Raw genomic sequence first — 14259 nt, forward strand, 5'->3', positions numbered from 1 at the left:
CACATACACACACACACACACACACACACACACACACACACACACACACACACATAATGTCAGATTTAATGGGTCCATGGACAGGCAGTTTCACTTTCAAACCATGCTTCCGCCTGAATACTGTTCTCTATGACTGCATCATAAGATAGTAAAAGTTTGTGCGAAATCGAAATTTAGCACTTGACTTGCCAACATATATCTGGAGCCTTGCGGTAACACAGGCAGTCAGTTCTGCCAAATACAAAGGTTGCATACATAGGTGTCCTTCCATTCCAACCCCTCCCCCCCCCCCCCCCCCCCCCCCCCCCGAATAAAGGGCTTTCCTAAGGTCACATGACTTGATCAAGTTTTGTCATCATACAGGATTTGGGATTAACGGAAGCATTTCCTGCACCACTACTACTAATGAGAATTGCAAAGAGCAGCAATACGTCATTGCGATCTATCTGATGATTAACTCTTTTGTTACCTGTCACAAGAACATAAGCAGTGGAAATGAGGAAGTGATATCTCTGGATTTGGTATCATAATTTCACTCTCTGTGCCGTGATGTCATCAGAAATGCTACACGAACTTGAAACGAAACATTACATTGTCTTTGTCTAGACATGCAATCGTAGCAGTCTAGTTACTCCAATGAAGGAACAAAACAAAAAGCTTAATACATTGTATGTCATACATCCTGAGTAATTTGATAACAAGCTGGCCTGAAAAGGTTAATTCTAAGCTGATCAGTGACATAAAACCTGAAGGATGCCACGTGGCTCTACACGCCACAAAAACATCAAGGGACAAATCAGTGATGGTGGCTTTTATGTCTGGTACATTACATGTAATTGTCCGCAAGGATGTACCAGTAATGATATCGGTCTACAAAGGTGAATCCATGAATTGGAGGTCAGTTACGATGTGATGCAGTTTTGTCACTCCATTCAACTTTGCAAATCTTTCATTTCATTTTCTTCAGAGAGATGTCTTTGAACAGTTTTGAAATCAGAGCTTAATGTTCACCTTTATATCTACATTTTTCAAGGTTGCTCTTCTTGATATAAAGTCCACTTGGGAAATTCTACAACAGGCTGCCATTGTGGAGTGCCAAGAAAACAAGGAATGATGCATAATCTCAGTGAGTGTGACATTATGCCAAGTGCACAAATACACATTGAACAAAAAATGTTTGTGATCAATTATATCTGATGGTCTCACAAATTTGCAAATAGCCCTGCCAAAGATTAAATAATTTAGATAGACAGGTAGGATGATCATCCAAAGTCCAGCAAATAAGTGTCTGTCATCAAAATAGTTTGCTTTACATAATATAATGTAAAATGCCCCTTGCTGTTTGAGTAGTGACTAACTCTTGTATAATAACAGACTTCTGGTGCGATAAACTCTGACCTAATACGTCAGCAAACCTCCTAGTTGCATTTTGATGATACCTGGCTGATCAGACAATGTTGAAAACTTAAAAAGGACATTTACTTTAATATAGAAGAATATTGTTCTGGGGGAAGTTTACAAGCAAAATTAGAGCACAAGATTAGTGAATGGTCTAGCAATGACTAGATACGTCTCATGGCCTTTGGGGCCAGATATCAATGTATTGAATGCATTGGAAGTTACATCTTGGGAGTAGGGGATAATCATCTGTTCACCCTCAATCGCGAGTAGGTCACTATAATATACTTAGTGCGGGGTTTTTACTTGACAGTCTGGCAAAAACGTAAAAATGAAATTAATCTTCCTTGAATTATAAACTTTGTAACAGTTTGAATGTCAGGTGCATTCTCAAACATAACCAAGCTACATAGTTTGGTGAAATTAATGTGATGCAACTGCTACAAAAATTCTTCATTATAGTGTGCACAAAAAAGATTACAAAACAATGAATTTTCGATGTTGCTATAAATCAACTCTCTACAAGATTATGCAATTCCTATACACTTTTATACAGGATCTACATGTACCAGTCGGCAATGAGTTAGATGAACAGATCAGCTGCCTTCTTAACATAACATGGAAAATCCACTAAATACTTCAAATCATTCTTGCAGAAAATATTACATGTTTTTAAGAAAGACAGTTGTGACATTTTATTCTAGGAAGCAAATGAGTAATATCATGCATAAAATGCTTTACAGTCACATGACTTTGCTATTTTCTGGTGCCGACCAAGTTTCATGTTTGTCGAGCTTCATGATTGTTGACTAAAGCAACATTCCACATAGCATCACGCTGTAGATATCTTGTGTGTTTGGGTTTGTTGTTGTTGTTTTTTGTCAAAATGTCACTGATAAAAGCTGCATTTCACATTTGTTCTAAACAGACAGAAGGGCTTGTACCAAACATCTGCATTATATGGCTTTACTGGCCTTCTGCTTTTAGCATATGGTCACAAACAAGGTAATGTTCATCCTGCATGGCTATCACAAACCACATAATTTTTTGCTTTGGTGCTATTTCATGATTATGTCATAATTTTCATGACTCACTGACAGTATTTAATAATGTAAACAGGAACTTCTTCCTCATTTGAGCTATATTTTGGTCATATACCACTATTTATGAATTTAGTGTCAGAACCATCAAAAACCTCTGAATTTCCAAATTTTGAACGGATCCTTAATTGACAACACATTTCTGGAGATTAACGTGAATGCTTCTGTCTCAAATTGGCAAAGTTTTGTCATTTATTTTCTTATTTTGTGCCAACTTGATGAATATTTACCAACTCTACATAATCTATCTTCAATCAAATGTATTCAACAAACTTAAAGTGCCAATGTACTAATTCTAGATGATCATTTTTGCATGAAATCTCCCCTCAAGAGTTGATGGGTTAATCTATTGAAAAAAAAAACAGTCTGTCTGTGCACAGATGCATTTTGCAAGTACATTCAAAAAGGTGTAATGCAAAAGTCTACTACATCAGTTAAGTTACAGCTATTGATATAATGTACAGCATTGATGGTAAAAAGCCCATCTCTAGTCATTCATTATACTTCCAACTGTAACTGCCTGAACAGACTTGGAAGTTATAGTGTCACGGACAGCATGTGCGACTGCATGTGATTTGTCTGCAGTAACTCTGGTATGTTTGATGCTAGCTGGAGGGGTTAAGGGGATCCACAGAGTTGTTTTCCATCTTCATTAGTTTGATCATTGACAATGTCATAGAGTTGTAAAGAAGGAAATATGGGTGAGATGTTTACTCTTTCATGTACCAATTAGTCACAGTATTTTGTCAAGGGGAGGGGGAAGGTATTCAATTTCAGCTCTAACAAACAGCCTCAGCGCTGGCGCATAATAATTCCTGATCCATAAATACGCCTCTCAGTGATGGAAGCTGATCGATGTAATGAATGCCAATGCAAATACAAATCTGATTTTGTTTTTATCAATAATGATAACCAGATGCGATTCTTGCAGTCGTGAAAACTACTGCTGTTTCCTTGGTGGCAAATTTGTGACGAGACGTATAAAGTGGAGTTCATTGGGGCTAGTATTTCATTCCCTTATACTGTATGACATTTGCATCTGAGGATAAGTACAAAAAGAGTTTATAATAGAATAATGATTGTTCTGGTAGGTAAGTGTTTGTGCAAGAAATAACACTGTTAATAAACTGCCTGAACATTACTACATTGGTTCTTTTGTGTGATCACTGTCAGTGTGATTTTGGTTGTAACAAAATTGGGGGCTTGTCCGGAATGATAAAGACGACAGTGTTGTATCAACCAAGGGTAGCTTCTTCAGTGTTAGCGATGTTCTTCACACGCGCCCTGTCTCCATCGACCCCCTGACATTTACTCAAACCCATTTATGCACCAAGCTGATGAGGGACAGCACTGGTAAAGCATCTGAATCAAAGATGTGTCCACCCAGTAAGATTTGAACTCAGGAATTCCTGTTTAAAGGCCATGAGTCTTGTTCACTAGACCACAGTACCCACACTGCAGGTCTTACACACTGGTAAATAATTCTCCATAGGGAAATATGCTGAAATCACATGTCAAAATATTCTATAAAATATATGAAAGATGCGATATCTTTCCTGTTTTTATCCAACATTAAATGACACTGAATGAAAGCAGTCACATGATTCTGTCACATGGTTCAGTCACATGATTCCAGTCACACAGCTCACAATCACACGACCCATTACGAGGTGTCGGCCAGTCATAACATGATAGATGACATCCCAACCTAGAAATGGTCCTAACATTCATTATGCACGTCAAATTGAGCCATCATTCTAGTGCCCACTGTCAAATTGGATCTACTCACCCATAGAAGCAGATAATTTCATGCCATTTTGCATCAGGTTCAGACAAGTCGATTGTGTCGGAGATTAACATGGAGAATGGGGTGATATAGAAATGACATGGACCAGCCAAAGAAACACTTACATCATTTTTAACACACCTACAGCCCAATCATGCAGACACACACACACACACACAAATACACATGTAAGAGTAGCCAAGACAGATTCAGTGATTTTTCAGAGGCAGACACAGACAGTTCGTGGGGCAAACAACTCATATGCCTCTTGATCCTGTTCGATGCATGGAGTTCCGTCTGAAAGAGGGTTTTCTTTCAGTTGATTTCCTCTCAAAAGCAAAAGTGAAGTGGCACCCCATGTTTAAGTTGACTTCAATGAAGAGAGCAAAATGAACTGACCAACACACACACGCACACACACACACACAAAATATATCTTCAGAGTTTGACACAAGATATGAACGATGGAATTTGCTACAACTATCACCGTTGGCTTAGCATATAAGATAGGAACTATAAAAACCTTATTTTGGGCAAGGACGGTAATCTGGCAAAAGTAATCTCCTACCCAAGTTATAAGTAATTACTGTTAAATTATCATAAGTTACTGATAAATTTCATGTCAAAGACAAACATTAGTCACTTTTATTTCAGTGTTTAAGCCTTTGCTTTTTTGTTTCCCTTACTGAGGATCTGTATACAGGTCAATGAGAAACTTAAAGATGTGATGGAATCACCATCTAGACTAATTCATATCTATTTGTGATAGCAAATCAACATCACTGTTAAATGTAAATGTGGGACCCTCAAAATTTCTTCAGCTTTCCTAATCTTCTCTTTTACATCTCAATGAAATTTCCATCCTTTTGTTTGATTTATTGCCATTCATTGAGGTCAGCCTAAACAGGGGGTGACATATCCCTTTAATGCTATTTTTCTACTCTTGATGGATATTACTCAAGAGGGGAAAAAAAAATGTATTTCCCTGGATGCTTCAAAGGAATAAATGAAAAAACCAAAAACTTACTCAGCGTGCTGTTTCCAATAACCGGTGGATCCACCGTGTTTGTGACCACACAAGAGTAGGTTCCCTCGTGGAGCTCTTTATCTAACTTTCTGATCTGAAGTTTGACGCTTCTCCTGTGAACACGAACGGAAAAACGAGAGAGAATTTCAGGTAGCGTACTAAGACAGTAACAAAAAACCAAACAACTGAGTGAGTGAAGTTGCCGACAAAAAAAAAAGAGCACAATAGCGTTCAAATAACAAAGAGAACAGACAATGGATAAACAGGGCACATGGACAGACTCAATATGACAGAATATGCCGAAACCAAAATGCAGATAAAACAAGACAATCACACATATAGCATTGCTTTCATTCGGTGCTCTTTATCTAACTTTCTGATCTGAAGTTTGATGCTTCTCCTGAGAAAAATGGGAGAAAATTTCAGGCAGCATGATAGACGGCGATATAAGACCAAACAACTCAGTGAAGGAAGTTGACAAAAAACAAAAACAAAAGCAGAATAGTGTTGAGATTACAAAGAGATCATACAATGGAGAGACAGGACACATGGACAGAATCAATACGATAGAATAAACCAAAACCACAAATCAGATAAAACAAGACAATCACACAGATAGCATTGCAATATCTTGACATCTATAATTTGAAACTTGCCTACATATATGGATAGATCTTGACATACAAATGTAAAAAAAAAAAGTTACTTATGACATGTAAAAACCATGGAGACATTAAGATCACCATATAAAATGATATTGAATCAAAATCAAATTGTATTCAATGTTGTATTTTACAATGCCATCCTCTTTACAAATGCCTACTGATTTTTGGGAAAAAAGTATGAAATTGACATAAACTGTATTTTGTGTAAATACATGAAATCTAGGGGGGAACAAGATTTTTAATTCATCTTAAAGTGTATGATCACCCCCATTAATTCTTAAGAAATAAATGTGCAAGCACAATTACGGCGGGGGAGGGGGGAGGTTAATTCAATAATAGTACAGCTGCAGAAATTTGTTCTCTTATCTGAAGTAAAACCAATATTTAGACAGTGTCATTATGAAATCTTATTCCATAATAAATGTGGTATAAATAGAAAGGTACAGGAACAACATCAGGTGCCACTTACTTGCTGGATTTTATCTTGAGTCTTGGAATTTGGTTATCTTGTAACCGTATCCCATTCCTCATCCAGTACATGAGGGGTCTGGGCGTTCCCTTCCCCGCACAGGGGAGGAGGAGCATTTTTTCCCCCTCATTCTTATTATATTTTGGCTTTATCCTCTTGGCTAACAGCGGTGGACCTCCTGCAGTGAAAAGATCAAAACACAAGAGAAATAGATGAATATGCAATCAATTCTATGAAGAGAAATCATAACTCAATGTCTAATGATTATAAAACACACACAAAAAAGTCCAATATACAAGGGAAAAAAAAAACAACAACATCATCATTTAGGCACTGTGAACCTTTAATTCAAATTTGGTTGAAATATAGTTATGGAAGTTATGAATCAGTTGAGCCATATTTCATATCCATCTGATTATTCCAATGGATGGAACAATCCACAATGTAAGTTCGGGGGGGGGGGGGGGGGGTAATTTAGTTACACTGTCTTTTTTTTTCCCCTTTCTTCTTGTATTTTAGCATCTGCAATATTCTGAGGTAATCAACCCAAACGAACACTGATTATTGTGTACTGAGTTATCTTCCATTGGACGACATTGACTGGCAGTAACATGGTAACAGGTCCGGTAACCAATGAGATAACAGTGCTGATACAAGTTCTCCTTGATTTCTTCTCCCAAGCAACCAATCCACCACTGCAGCTAATATACCTGCTACCAGGACATCCAAGCGATGTGGAAGGGGGAAATAGTTATAGCGCCATCTATAGGTAAGATACCATACAGGGGAGCCCCGGAAGACAAGTGAAATGGTGAAACCACATGGTCTGTGTACAACAATTACTCCATATAAAAGCCTCGATGCCAGAATGTCCAAAAGACCACGAAGCAACGTCTCGTATGTTAACTACAGCATTAAACATGGTTTGTGGTATTCAGAAATGTGCCTTAGTCAAAAAGAAAATTACTACAGATTCATAAATTTGTTCAATTCATGAAATGAATTTGACAGATATTGCAACATGACTTTGTTGGTTGTGACATTCTCTTTGCATGAATATATAGCTTGAAAAATTGCTCTACATAGCAACATTTATTACATCATAATCTTACATCAAAGCACAGCACATTGTCCAACTAGAGAGGGGCCGTCAAAGGCGGCAGACCCACGCCTAAGTACAAAGTCGGGGTAAACATAATGTGCATTCGGTCATCTACCAGAATTCGGCCACTTAATTGCCAGTGTGCTTTATCACCAGCCAGTGAGTTCTACCAAAGATCGTACACTGAAGTGTACGATCTTTGGTTCTACAGTCACATCACACGCAAATCACATCATTACACATACGGTATTAACACTCATTCACGTACAGGAAAGTCCTTAAGTCTCCTCCAAAAATCCATCGAAAATCCCAAATTCCACCATCAAAAGTGCAGAATCGGAACTTTTCCAAGCGTGCGCGAATTAAGTCCAGTTTTAAGAGTATTGTCTACGCGACGGGTCGCGGAAAAAGCGCTAACAATCGAGAAATACGCCGTTTTCTTGCGGGATATTTTGATTATAGCAAGCCGAGAGTGTGATGATATCAAAGGTCGTATGAGTGTACGATCTTTGATGGTATCCACAAAAGCAAAAAAGAAAAACAAAATTTACGTACCCCCTAGGCAATTACCCCTATGATTAGTGTCTACGGGAATTATTCAATGCAAGGGTTGAATGCAAATGTCTACTGCACCAGTATTCGGCCACCAACGAGCGCCGCAACGTCCCCGGTGCAATTTTGCACCAACAGTGTAGAGCGCGATGCATTTTCAGCGGCCTTGCACACGCATTGACATTGAGCACGCATATCGTGCAGTGTGACTGCGACCGAGCAAAATGCTCCTCCAACGAAAAAAACAATCAATGTTAATTTGAAAAATCATCAAATATCAAAGGTCGTATGAGTGTACGATCTTTGATGGTATCCACAAAAGCAAAAAAGAAAAACAAAATTTACGTACCCCCTAGGCAATTACCCCTATGATTAGTGTCTACGGGAATTATTCAATGCAAGGGTTGAATGCAAATGTCTACTGCACCAGTATTCGGCCACCAACGAGCGCCGCAACGTCCCCGGTGCAAGTTTGCACCAACAGTGTAGAGCGCGATACATTTTCAGCGGCCTTGCACACGAATTGACATTGAGCACGCATATCGTGCAGTGTGACTGCGACCGAGCAAAATGCTCCTCCAACGAAAAAAACAATCAATGTTAATTTGAAAAATCATCAAAATACGGGCCAGTTTGTGATGACGGAGAACGAACTTTCATAAATCTAGAAGGACATAGTCCCTCAAATAGGCCTAAACGTAAATTTCGGAATTCTTACGAACATTTGAGCAGCGAAGTCGGATCGTTGGGGAGTTTATGTGTTCGTATGGTAGCGGAAAATCGCAAAGTGAGAAACGGGAAATTTTCGGAATGGTCACTATACCATGGGGTCAAAACTTCAAGGTCACACAGAATTTGCAAGGGTCAACCGATTATCACCAAAATCTAATCGATTCTTTCCTGTCATTATCCAAACATTCCCTGAACATTTCGTGCAAATCCGTTTACCCGTTATCTTGTACACAAACAAACAAACAAACAAACAAACAAACATACAAACAAACAAACAAACAAACAAACATACGGAACCCTTTACATAACCCCCTGCCGATTTTCATCGGCGTGGGTAACTATGCTGTTCTTTCTTATCTTACTATCAGAACCCATCCCATCAGATGATTTTGCTCATATTTCTTTATTTGTATTTGATCCACAGATACAGAAATCACATTCACAACAAAAAACTTACACGAAAAAGCAGTAACAACAGACAGTCTTCCACTCATTACTGCTGCTTAAAGTAAATTTGAACACATGCACACAGACAAACACTTTCTCTTATCTAACTTTCCATCTCTCTCCCCTCTCTTTCTCTATCCCTCCCTCTTTCTGATTCGCCCTAATTCATTTTATGTCACTTCTCAAGGAAGGCAGACCACAGTGTCAGTCATTGCCAAATTTGTCATCAAAATGTCATATCTGGTGGGCCAGTTCTCTGAAATTCCCAGAACTCCCTTTTTAATGACCCACGACCCACCGTAGTCTCCTTTTGCCACACCTTGGCTCCGTCAGATAAGAAATGTCAGGTCTAGACAGACAGACAGACAGACGGTCAGCCATGAGGATTGAGACTGACCCCGCCTGTGGTCAATGTGTTTCCTAGGGAAGGAGGGATGTCCGCACCTTCCATGTTCTGAGAAACTCTGATATCCCTTTCGCGCTCGTCACTGGGGGGGGGGGGGGGGGGGGCGGGGGGAGATCATCTGGATGATTCAAGGGGAAATCAAATGTGGAACGCCTGCCAAAATTTTCTTTGATACTAGCAAATGAGCTCCTAGTGGAATTATTCTGTCCGCTCTTCTGCAGTGGGCAAATCATGCACCAAAGGGCCCACAGAACATTGTTGGTATGCTGACCTCGTATTTTCACACAAGAGTTTACCTGCAATGCCTTTCATGCAACAGCGTCACCTGGGAGTTTGCAGGGACACCTGTGAGTTTACCAGGGACGATTCAAGGGTAAAATTTCTGAAAAGTCATTTGGCATTTCACCCAGGAGTTTATCCTCTATGCATATTTTTTTTTTTTTTAAAATCAGAGTGATTGAGTATATACCTTCCTATCACGGAAGGAGAAAAGGAAATATGGCATCACACCATAAGCCATCATGTCCATCAACACAATAGACCTTGTGATGTGGATTTGAATGCTGCCCTCTTGTGGTCAGGTATTGCCAATCCAAGACAGCATAGCTGAGAGAACGCACGTGGGCACGAGAGAGAGCCGAGGAGGGACATATCATAGGTAATGATGCTTATCACTCGTTCTCTCAACATTCTCTCCTCACGAAATCAATTCCCCCCTCACCGTTTTTTTCTGTTGAGACAGCCATTCCTGTCACATTCTTTCTTTTTTATTGATGACTCACAAGATATTTCAAAAAAAGAACTGATGAATGTGTTCTCAAAAGAATGTTTGGACACGTAGGCATCCAGTGAGTGACAGGTAATAGGGTCGAAAACACTTGTCTTGATCTCGACTGATACTTCTGAAGCATGAAGTATGCAACTTGCTTTGGTATACATGACTCCTAGATGATATTCACTCCATCTGCAGCCTCTAGTTGGGTGTGCCATTTGGCTAGCTATTCTGTGATGTCATCTTGACCAAACAGTTTGTAATTTAAGAATGATGGCCTCTTTCCATACAGCGAGGAAGTTGTTTTCAGTTAAAGGATAGATACGTGAAAGATTGGATCTATGAAACTTAAGAAAAAAAAGTCAAAAGCATACTGAGTAAATTTCAGTCAGATATCCAATATGGCAGGCAAGGAATACTTTAAAGGTCCTATTTACCTTTGGGAACAGTGATTCTAAAAAATTTCAAGATATGACATTTGATGCATATGTGTAGGTATGTTGTACCACTAAACATCCTATCATATAATGTTTTCACGATAAAGCCTAAGATATAAGGAGATATTTGTATTTTTCTCATTAAACCGTAACTGTAGACGGTTTAGTCTGGAAAATGTTTTATTATAGCTATTGTTCACATTTTGTATATTTAACAATTACTTAACATCAATTTTACGGATTCAGATTTTTACAGTGGTTGTTTCTATCCATAACTCACATTTTAGAACTATTTTAAAGCACTAAAGCTGGGTTTTTGTTTCATCTGCACATGGTAAATTATGCCTTTAATATGGATCATGTCTACTCCTGCAAACACAACACCACATGTACATAATCTTTTATGTATCACAGTCTTCATTTGTTTTGAAGAAAAAACAGGAAAATAAAAGAGAGAAGTATTCAAGATTGTCCCTCAAGGAATGGACATCATTAAACCTGGAAGGTGTGAAAGTGTGTAACAATCACGAGGGTCATTAGGCCCATTCACATACATGAATTACTGGTTCTTGAATCATGATGCAAAATTTGATTCTATTGGCATTAAAAAAAAAAATTGAATACAAGAAAAGCACCTCAAATATCTGAACTCCACATTCCTGAACAATAACCAGAGCACAACCTCCTCCACCCTCACCTGGATTTAGTGTATTGAGATGAACCACTGTGATGGGGGTGAATGCTATTATTTTTGTGTGCCATTTCAACGTACTACACAAGGCAAATCATCATAGGATCACACACACACAAAAAAAATAATAATAATAAAAAAATCAAGGACTGATTTGTGCAACTTCGTGTGGAGAGCCATAGTTACTGATTTTGTGTGTGTGTGTGTGTGTGTGTGTGTGTGTGTGCGTGTGTGTGTGTGTGTGTGTGTATGTGTCTGCACATTAAGAATCATCAGCTTTCACACCAGGTTGCAAATATCTATTCTTTAAAACCATTCTTTTTGGAGTGTGTGTGTGAACAAGCCAATAAGCCAGTTCGGAGATAGCTCATGTGGACATGGGTACAAATGACCTTTCATTTTTCTCAGTTGGTTAGGCACTTCTCTCGATTCAAAGCGACATAATGCAGCAGCTTGCCCAACATCGCAATTTATGGAACTGGTATTCTAACAAAGAATGAACCTGTGTAGATGAAGGGACCAGAATGGTTCGTCAATCAACACTTTGGGAAGCATCTATTTCATCGTGCTGTTTTGAATACATTAACAAACTTTTTCTGTTAACATTGCCAAATACCAGGCTTGCTGTCAGGTGGATGTACTGGCAGGTACCATTTATAAGGATTAAATGAATAATCATAGCATTACAGGTGCTCATCTCAGTGAAATTAAAAACCAACCTGTCTCTCGGTACAAATGACCTTTTTCTGCTCATGCTCAAACTGGAACCCCGAACTGGCTTATTGAAAGCAGACAGGAAGTTTCTTTTGTGTATATGGTCAATTTATCCCCCCCCCCCCCCCCCCCCCCCCCCCCCCAAAAAAAAAGAAAAAAAAGAAAAGGAAAGTGAAATGACATTTGAGCTCTTGGTTCTGTAGTTCTCCCAATTTGGGCTCATGCAAGTATGAGGTCAATACTTTTGTATTCATCCTACTCTATTGTTTGAAGATTCCACAGGACTTATCACAAGAAGGAGAGCCTTAGTACTACTTACCTAAACTTAGAATCTGAAAGTTTTGCAAGCAAGCACATTTCTGGGTGTTTTGTTTTATTTTGTTTTGTTTTGTTTTGTTTTTTGCCAGTGTGAAAGATGGTATTAAAGAAAAAAAAAATCTTAATGCATCTTTAATGTATACTGACACAAACAGGGAGCAGGAATAGAATGTACTCAATACGCTATTTGCATTTTTCTTAGAAAATGTGTCAGTGTGTTCCATACCAAGCCATACCACGGGAAAGATGGATTGGAAGAGTTACCAACATTTGAATGGTCAGAACTTCCCAGAATCATCTATCCATTCTGTCTTATTTTAGCCCCCCCCCCCCTTCTGATGTTTTTATTTGTCTTTGCCATTAATACCTGACAGCAACTCCCTCCTTGTGGAGGAATAGACCCTTGAAGAACCTTCGAGGTCTGCGGGGTGAGTGACTTCTTGAACTTGACAGAGACCAAAGGAGGTGGGGCAGGGGGAAAACTGAAGGCCAGAGACAGGTGATGGCTTGCTGAGTGACCTAATTCACTTTATCCCCATAATCCACTAAAGTGATAAACCCCCTCCCCTACCTCCAATACCAAAACAGAAAGAAAGAGTGAGGATAGATGGGGGAGAGATAAATGACATCTTTACCTATGGATTACCATGGTCAGACACTGATATGTCAATTTTGAATGACAGCTAATGGCATAGGGAAGGGACTTGGGGTTACATGACAGATTCTCAATGGGGCTCAACTTATCATTTCGTAGACAAACCATGAAACAACATTACAACAATAATGACAACATGGATAGATAATTATTTTCTTCATTTCTGGTTGTTTTGAGGGATTTTTCTTTTAAAACTGGTATTTCTTTAATACTTAAACATTTTTTTTTCCTTTTTTCAGATTAACACAAGCAATGTATGAGGAAAGAGATGGCTATTACTTCATTTTCCTCATATGACTGCCACATATATGATACAGGAATTTCAAATTTCTTATTTTCTATGAGAATTACCAAAATAATTCAAATATTTCTCTCATATGATCCCAGAATATTTTTGTGTTCTTTGAAGTATGCACAGGTACAGAGAGAGATTCCCTTCCAGTAATGAAAATTCCCCATGAATAATTCTCATATCATCAGTAAAAAAGAAATATAACATTTTACAATGCAATTAAGCCCTTCCTTTCAATAATTCAATAATTTGAACAAATGCACATAGCACAGACATCTCTACACAGTGATATGGAAGAGGTCTCGTGAATTTCAATCAAAGTTTGTAACCAAGCACCACTCGTCAAGTCGTGGCATTTTATACATCCAAAATTGGCCTCTTCTTGCATCACAGATTTTATTTGCCAACAAGAGAATTTATTGTCATCATGCTCACCGTTATTCACTCTGGCCCCATCATTGCGGAGAAATGCAGCCTGTGCGTTCGCTTTATGCAAATCGGACGAGGGGGGTTTTAATATTCAAAGACCTCGTCGTGGCCATGTTAGGCCACTTGTGAATGCGGCTCATCAATATTCATGGCGGGCACACGCGACACAAGTGGTTACCAAATATTCCTGTCCATGTAAGGACATCCAGGGCCTGAGCCCGATAGTGAGGAGAGAGGTCTATTTCCAGAGACCGGTCTTCCTCTCGA

At 38.9% G+C, this 14259-nt stretch overlaps 1 protein-coding gene across 1 annotated transcript in view; it reads right to left on the minus strand.

Annotated features, from left to right (window-relative positions):
* LOC139712171 (uncharacterized) overlaps positions 1 to 6623 on the minus strand; it is a gene marked incomplete at its 5' end in the record, with an annotated part of 48687 nt that extends 42064 nt beyond the window's left edge. Inside the window, 2 exons of the mRNA XM_071624010.1 lie at positions 5312 to 5424; positions 6446 to 6623. Coding sequence (XP_071480111.1) covers positions 5312 to 5424; positions 6446 to 6623 — 291 coding nt within the window. The remainder of the gene's footprint in view (positions 1 to 5311; positions 5425 to 6445) is intronic.
* Positions 6624 to 14259: the final 7636 nt, after the last annotated feature.

The sequence above is a fragment of the Diadema antillarum genome, unplaced genomic scaffold (assembly GCF_040938485.1).
Source record: "Diadema antillarum isolate AM-2024a unplaced genomic scaffold, OU_Dant_1.0 seq00001768_RagTag, whole genome shotgun sequence".
Taxonomy (NCBI): Eukaryota; Metazoa; Echinodermata; class Echinoidea; order Diadematoida; family Diadematidae; genus Diadema; species Diadema antillarum.